The sequence below is a fragment of the Triticum dicoccoides genome, chromosome 2B, assembly GCF_002162155.2.
Source record: "Triticum dicoccoides isolate Atlit2015 ecotype Zavitan chromosome 2B, WEW_v2.0, whole genome shotgun sequence".
In the NCBI taxonomy this organism is placed as follows: Eukaryota; Viridiplantae; Streptophyta; class Magnoliopsida; order Poales; family Poaceae; genus Triticum; species Triticum dicoccoides.
The window spans coordinates 702,837,147-702,844,987 of record NC_041383.1 but is presented as its reverse complement, the minus strand read 5'-3'; the positions used below and the strand labels follow the sequence as shown (position 1 = coordinate 702,844,987).

Here is a 7,841-nt window from a genome sequence, read left to right as displayed (position 1 = left end):
GAGTTTTGTAACCGACAAACCTTAACAGGCCCAGCGCCTGAGCACTTTTGGTTCCGTTAGGTGTTATCCGAACTTGGGTTCGTCGCTGAATATGTTTGCATTTGGTTTGAGGCGTCTTTTGCAGGTTAAAGCGAAGCGCTTATTGCCATCGACTTGTCCCCCAATTCACTTAGGCGAGCACTGGGCTGCAGCTAAGTCTCCGAGTGGGAGGTCTGCTCTCCACTCGGTAGGATTTCAGATACTTAGGCGAGCACTGGGCTGCAGCTAAGCCCCCGAGTGGGAGGTCTGCTCTCCACTCGGTAGGATTTCAGACACTTAGGCGAGCACTAGGCTACAGCTAAGCCCTCGAGAATCAAGCTTGAAAGTCCGAAGATTGCATTTTAAGTGCTTACGCGTGAAAGCTCGACACAAAAATAAAAAAATAGAAGTCTGAGCCTAAGGCCCATTTGAATTAGCTTTTGGGTTGCAAACAAGGCCTGAGCCCGCCTAATGAGACAAGCCCGACCCGGCCCGACTTAGTTATTCAACTTTTCAAGCCAAATCTTCTAACAAATGTTCACCTTTAAAATCTCATTCTCTTCCCCAAATATTGCTAAACATGTTTGGTATAGTCAATGACATAAGAATGAATAATATACTCTTTCGGTTTTATTTACTCTGTATATTAGCTTTATCGTAAGTCAAACTTTCTATATTTCGGTCAAATTTATAAAAAACATTATTAACTTTTACGATACCAAATTAGTGTCGTTAGATTCCTCATGAAATATATTTTCACATCATATATATCTGTTATTGTAAACACTTAAAGTTTGATCAAATTTATTAATTTTAATTTAAGACACAATTAATACGGAGAATTTTATTTTTTTTAAATGAGTATTAAGCATCCCGTTCAGCCCAAGCCCAAGGAACGCAATCACGGCGTTTCTGCCTCTCTTCCTAAAGTCGGCGTCACCGTTCCGTCCTCCAGTCCAAGGCTGCCTCCACAAGTTCACAGCCCCTGCCGTCCCACCCGGCCACCTTATCCGTCAGATCTCCCCCCCCCCGTGATCTCCCCCGTCCGTCTTCCCACAACACCCCACCCTCCCCTCTCCCCCTCCCCCTCCCCCGTCTTCGACCCGAACCCCAGCGGCGGAGCCGACGAAGAGGAGGAGACCAAGGCTCGACGGACAAGGGGAGGACCTCCGCTCTCTCGGCGATCGCGAGACCACCCTCCTCAAGATGGTAATCTCCCGCCCCATGCTCTGTTCCTCCGATCCTCGCCGTGTTTCCCGTTCGTCGTGCCGAGAATCGCGATCTGGCGAGAAGAAGTCCGCGGAGAACTAGATCTCCCGGCGTTTTTGCCCTAGAATTTGGAACCGATCCGGCCGCTTCTACTAGTCCCGGGCGTCGCGTAGTTCAGATCGATGGTGGAGAACGGAGCAGAAACTCCGCTCTGCTTTCTCGAACTGATTCTGACCATGTGTACTCGCGGCATTGCGTGGTTCGCGCAGGTGCTGATGCAGGCAGATCCGTTCCTGAGCGAGCTGACCAACATGTACGAGCGGAGCACGGAGAAGGGCTCCGTGTGGGTCACCATGAAGCGATGTGAGTTGGTCCCTTCACCGCTGGTTCGTGTGGTGTGGGTTGTGGATTTGATGGGTTCAGCAAGTCGGTCTGATGTGACGAGTTGTTTGATGTGCGCAGCATCGATGAAGTGTCAGGCTAGGTTGAAGAAGATGGCGAGTAAGGGGGAGCCTGTTGAGTACCGGTGCCTGGTCCGCGCCTCCGATGGCAAGAGGAACATCTCCACCTCGGTATTATTCACTTTTTTTCTGCTACTGGTTCCGCATTATGACTGTGAGATGTGTTTTGCATTGATTCTGTACCTGGTGGTAATCAGGCCGCTGTTAGTCATTGTCATTAGCCCCTGTTCTGCTAGGGTTGTGAATCATAGGTCAGACGTTTGCATATTTCCTCCTGATAGGTTTGCATACATGCTGATAGAATATTTGTTGGTTGTTTACTTCCAGTTCAGAATGGTTTGGTTGATATTGAGAAATTGATAGGTAGGTAAATCAACTCAGTGGCCTGAATATGTAGAGAGGATACATTGTACCTGTGATCATTGTGTCATATCGCAATCATCCTAGTGCTGCGGGATATGCAGCAACTTTGAGTAGCATAATGACAAGTATAAAGCGAGGAATGAAGCACTTGCGTTTGGTACATTTTGACCATAGTGGTACAAGTCTTTTATGCAGTAATCTCTCTATTGCTACAGCTGTAGGCAAACTAATAGAGCAGTGGGAAGAGGGGCCCATCACTAATGAGTTTTCTTGATTATCAATCTTATTACTGAATGGGAAAGAGTTAGAACTTACCAGTGTTAAGATAGTTCAGCAATTGGTGCAAATTTGAAGGATGGGACATATTTTCTTGCCCTTGTCAAGTTTCAATTGCATGAACCAGTGAGGACCCACATTAATTGTTTCATCTTACATCAGTTGAACACCTTTCATAAAAGTGTATACAGTTTATTTCCACTTTGCAAATACCTAAGCTATATTTTCCCAATGATCATGTCATAACACCTCATGATATCACCTTATCTTACTTTTGTGAAAGCCCTTATTAAGGAGCATTTTCCATTGACAAGGTTATGCATCAATGGGAACCCATGCATTTAAGCTTTCCGACGAAACAATTGAATATGTGCATCTTTTACCACAAGACACTGTTGCCGTCAATTTGTGCAACCTGTCTTAGTAATAAAATCATGGCCCATCTAAAAAAGGGAGAATTGACAAGTTAAGACTCCCAATTCCCATTACGTAAGTTTTGCTAAACAATTTCACTTCTCCTTTTCGTTTTGATGGTTGAAGTGGTGATGTAGGGCGTCCCTTACTTATGGCTACAAAACTGTTGTTTATTTCTGTTATCTTATATTTCCTTCATTTTCATGTAGAAGAAGGGTTACTAGTTATCCTAATTACTAATGATGTCTGCTGTCAATTTGGAAACATGCCTGCCCATTTCATATCCCGATAACACAAAACAAGTACTCACATGAACTAATCTGTTTATCTTTGTGCATATCTATTTGCCCCCATCCATATCAAATTTCTGCATGCCCCCTGAGTAGGGCATTTTTTCTACCAAGTGCTTTACCTTCGGGGCTGGATAAATATGTGCACTTAGAGCTTAGGGTGAATGCTCATGCTACATTTTTGATATGTTGGCAATACTATGAATATTTTCTGAAATGTCGTCAGAGAACTGTCATTTGCAATATTGTTTCGGTTATGAGGACTGATGACTTATTTTATTTTAATGGTGGCATTATTGAACATATCTGTCCTGGCACTTTCATTGCATTTCTGGACCAATCAGTGAACCTTACTGTACTTGCAATGCCATGCCTTTCAGCTGTCTGCAAAGGAGTATCTGAAATTCCAAGCTTCATATGCCCTGGTTCTTAAAGCCCACATGCATGCTTTGAAGAAGAGGGAGCGGAAGGACAGGAAGAAGACGGTCGAGGCAGAGAAGATACCCGAGAAGGAACCGAAGAAGCAGAAGAAATCATCTTCGAAGAAATCCGCTGGGTCTAAGTAGTGAGGTGCTTGCAGAATTTACTGAGACCTTTTTCGCCCACATGTGCGGTCGAGACGTTGTCACCCGTTTTACCCTTAATTCATGTCCGCGAGATGAAGCCTGTGAATACCTATATAGAGACGCCTCGTCGCCTGGCATTTTTGAAGCAGTGTTTTGTTCTGGTTGTAAGCCCCACCCTTGCCTCTAGAAAAGGCATGCTTTCTTGAACTGCTAGATCTGACAATTGAAGCCTAGTAAGTACAATTTGCAATGGTTTCTCGGTTTGATGGTGAAGAATCTGTAGCTTTGGTTGCTGGTGTGTTTTAGCTTCGTGATCTCATGTCAAGTGGTTGCGAGAATATTGTTATTTGCGGGTTAGGTATGTTGCCTAAAGAAATGGCACACCTCTCTCTGCAGCTGCTGAATCAACAACATCTGAATCAACAACATGCATCTGAGCCTGGTCGGGCGCTGCCATCCTCCTATGCTTGTCTATAGTTAATCAGTCTTGGATGCCGTATCTGCTTGGCCTCACCGCTGTTGCTTCCTGGCCAGTTGCCCTGCCATGATGCCAATGCGTACGCATATCATCAGAATGATTTTTTTTTGTTAGCCTCTGTGCCAAGTTTTGCGTTTAGATCAGAATGTTTTTTTATCTCAATCTGAACATGTTTTACCACTCGAATTCAAGAATCTGTGAAGTGTTCTTTTTATAGATCCGCACACGAATCTTTGCCCAGTGAGGGAGAGCCGTCACCATCCACCACCGAAACCGGACAAAAACCCAACAAAAAATAATCCGAAAGCCAACAAGGCTAGCACTGATCGCTCACTGATCCATCATCACCAAACGCCCCCGAGCTGAGCTCGCGCCGAGCTCCTCGTCCCCTCCCTTTGCCTGCCACCACCCACTCCCGATCGCCTCCCCCGTCGCCACCCACCACCACCACCCCTCAAAATCTCATCTTTTGTTTCCCCATCCCACTCCCCCACCACCACTCCTACCATACCGCCACCATGAGAGGCCTCCTCGCGTGCGCCACGCTGGCCCGCCGCGCCGCCGCCGCCTCATCCACGGGCGCCGCCTCCACCACGGCCGCGCGCCGCCACCTCGCGGGCGCGGCGGAGGCGGCCGAGGCGGAGCTGAAGAAGACGGCGCTCTACGACTTCCACGTGGCGCACGGGGGCAAGATGGTGCCCTTCGCCGGCTGGAGCATGCCCATCCAGTACAAGGACACCATCATGGACTCCACCCTCAACTGCCGCGCCAACGGCAGCCTCTTCGACGTCTCCCACATGTGCGGCCTCAGCCTGCAGGGCCGCCAGGCCATCCCCTTCCTCGAGTCCCTCGTCGTCGCCGACGTCGCCGCGCTCAAGGACGGCACGGGGTCCCTCACCGTCTTCACCAACGACAAGGGCGGCGCCATCGACGACTCCGTCGTCACCAAGGTCAACGACCACCACGTCTACCTCGTCGTCAACGCCGGCTGCCGGGACAAGGACCTCGCCCACATCGGCGCCCACATGGAGGCGTTCCAGAAGAAGGGCGGCGACGTCAAGTGGCACGTCCACGACGAGCGCTCCCTCCTCGCCCTGCAGGTATGCTGCCGCTTCCTTCCCTGCCCTCTCCATCTTGATTGGTACTTCTCCTGCTTTTTTGGTTAATAGTAATTGATTCCTGCAATGGGTTGAAGATTCCCAAGGTTGGAATACATATATTTATATCTAGGATTAGGGAATGCAGTAGTACTTGGAGGAGCTACAAGGGTACCACGATAAATAAATGGCCCATTTCTGTCAGGAAAGATTTTAGGATGTACATTATGATGGAGTGTTGATACATTGCGATTTGGTTGAGTTCATTATTTGTGAAATTGAGTTTCAACATGATTAGTTTAGAATAACATTTAGCATTACTAGGGAAAATGCATTAATATTATCGTTGAACATTGATGATGTCAGTTTATGGTTTGTTGTTGATCTTGTATAGACGATGAGTTCAGCTAGTATGGCAGAATTTTCTTTTGATGGTGTGCAGATGGCAAAATCTGGGGATTATTTTTTATCTTGCTGCTTGGTGAGATTTCTTGATTGGCAATTGTGGTGCTTGCTTGCTTGGTCAAGTTTTGGCTTCTTAGTTCTTATTACAAGATGCAATGCTCTATCTGAATTCTGAGGTAGTAGTTGAGCAGGTTTGCGTGTCTTTTTCTCGGTTGGTGGACTCGCGAGCTAAAGTTTCTCATTTGTTTTCACTTTGATGTAATCCAGTGGTTCCTAGATTGGATTGTGACAGCAGACATTCCTCCTAATAGAAAAGGCAGTTGCTCCTGCTAGTTTTTGTCACAGCAAAAAAAAACTCTGAGGTCCTATGAAATTATGAAAGCAGTAGTGCATAACAACCCAATTCAAGTTTCAGCAAGAGGAGGATAAATGTTTGCACATCTATTCATAGAATAGACATGACCTTCACATTGTAGGATGTTTATTTTGGGAGTCTGAACTTCTTCCTTGGCACTATTTATGTGGTTTTGTCGAAGTAATAAATTTTCACTTTAATGGCAATTATGTATATAGATACTTCTCCTACATATGTACTATTTCCCGAATTTATAGGAAGACATCATTGTAACTCTGTTCCTTGACATGAGCAGGGTCCTCTTGCTGCACCAACTCTCCAGTTGCTGACAAAGGAAGATTTGAGCAAAATGTACTTCAGCGACTTCAAGATGATTGACATCAATGGATCTGCTTGCTTCCTCACCAGAACTGGGTATGATCCTTTTAATCCATTACTTACAATTTCCATATTATGACTCTGCTCCTTTCTTTAACACACAATTCCTTAAGAGCATCAGTACTAACTTTTACATTGACCAACCAACCATCACTTGTCCATCATAATTCATACATACTGAAATCATTTTGCTGTTCAATCCAGCTCGTCAGAGTGGGTCTATGCAATGTTATTCAGTGACTAGTACTTAAAAGCAATTGATAGTCATAAAGTGTCATTTTATTTTAGTTTTCCAAAATTCTGTGGTGAAGCTCCTTGTATCAGTTTTTATGTATCTATCCACACTTTATTGGTAGGTTTTTGATTCATCTATTTTGTTTCCGATGATGAAGAGGGTTCTTCCTTTTACTTTAAACTTTGGACACCATGTTAATGTCTGAAACATTTCTTATTTCAGTTACACCGGCGAAGATGGATTTGAAATCTCTGTTCCATCAGAGAACGCGGTCGATCTCGCAAAGGCCCTCCTGGAGAAGTCCGAAGGCAAGGTGAGGCTGACCGGCCTGGGTGCCCGCGACAGTCTCCGGCTGGAGGCTGGCCTCTGCCTGTACGGCAACGACATGGAGCAGCACATCACGCCGGTGGAGGCCGGCCTCTCATGGGCGATCGGCAAGCGGAGGAGGGCCGAGGGCGGCTTCCTGGGCGCGGAGGTTATCCTGAAGCAGCTCAAGGAAGGCCCCAAGATCAGGCGCGTGGGCATCTTCTCGCAGGGGCCGCCCCCGCGGAGCCACAGCGAGATCGTGAGCGGCACCGGGGAGAACATCGGCGAGGTGACGAGCGGCGGGTTCAGCCCGTGCCTGAAGAAGAACATCGCCATGGGGTACGTGAAGAACGGCCTGCACAAGGCCGGCACGGAGTTCAAGGTGGTCGTCCGCGGCAAGCAGTACGACGCCGTCGTCACCAAGATGCCCTTCGTGCCCACCAAGTACTACAAGGCCCCTTAGGTTGTGTACAGAAGAGAAACAATGGATGGATGCTCTCTGGACTGCAAATTTTCTCTCGCGACTCTGCCCATGGCGGCCTGTTCATGGCAGGCTGCCGCAGCTGTAACCTCTGTCGAGCTTCCTCTTACAGCTTGACATTTCTCCTCTACCCTTCTAATAATATATGCCAGTGCGTTGTTTGCTATCCCAGATGTGATCATGTCATGTGTGCTGAGGCACAGATCTACGAGACATACCACGGACGATCTTTCGACCTGTGCGGCTGTGCCCCTTTGAGATGTCATCATAAAAAGGTTAAGTGAAATACTCGTTTGTGGCAACTTTTCATCTATACTGCTATTATCTAGGGGTCACTCTATACCTTTGTAAGGGCATCTCTAGCCGATCCTCTAAAAAAATAGGGGAGTAAGGGCATTTCTAACCGATCCCTTATCCCGTCGTAAAGGAGTATATTTGACTTATTTCTCCTCTAAACAGCACCTAACCGATCCCTTATAACCGTTAGTAGAGTAAATTTTTTACTCCAT

The 7,841-nt window shown here is 46.8% G+C and overlaps 2 protein-coding genes across 3 annotated transcripts; both read left to right on the top strand.

Moving 5' to 3' along the window:
* The first annotated feature begins 1,060 nt into the window (after positions 1 to 1,060).
* On the top strand, positions 1,061 to 3,902 carry LOC119365722 (signal recognition particle 14 kDa protein). Of its 2 annotated transcripts, XM_037631369.1 has the most exons (4): positions 1,061 to 1,227; positions 1,497 to 1,590; positions 1,690 to 1,799; positions 3,412 to 3,902. In XM_037631369.1, the coding sequence occupies exons 1-4, from the start codon at positions 1,225 to 1,227 to the stop codon at positions 3,595 to 3,597; spliced, it is 393 nt and encodes a 130-aa protein (XP_037487266.1). In that variant the 5' UTR covers positions 1,061 to 1,224; the 3' UTR covers positions 3,598 to 3,902. The 2 variants fall into 2 exon arrangements, with proteins under 2 accessions (XP_037487266.1, XP_037487265.1); XM_037631368.1 differs by lacking the exon at positions 1,061 to 1,227 and having other exon boundaries at positions 1,410 to 1,590.
* Positions 3,903 to 4,560: 658 nt separating this feature from the next.
* Positions 4,561 to 7,505, top strand: LOC119365720 (aminomethyltransferase, mitochondrial-like). The gene is made up of 3 exons (XM_037631367.1): positions 4,561 to 5,175; positions 6,228 to 6,346; positions 6,768 to 7,505. The coding sequence occupies exons 1-3, from the start codon at positions 4,594 to 4,596 to the stop codon at positions 7,312 to 7,314; spliced, it is 1,248 nt and encodes a 415-aa protein (XP_037487264.1). The 5' UTR covers positions 4,561 to 4,593; the 3' UTR covers positions 7,315 to 7,505.
* The last annotated feature ends 336 nt before the right edge of the window (positions 7,506 to 7,841 follow it).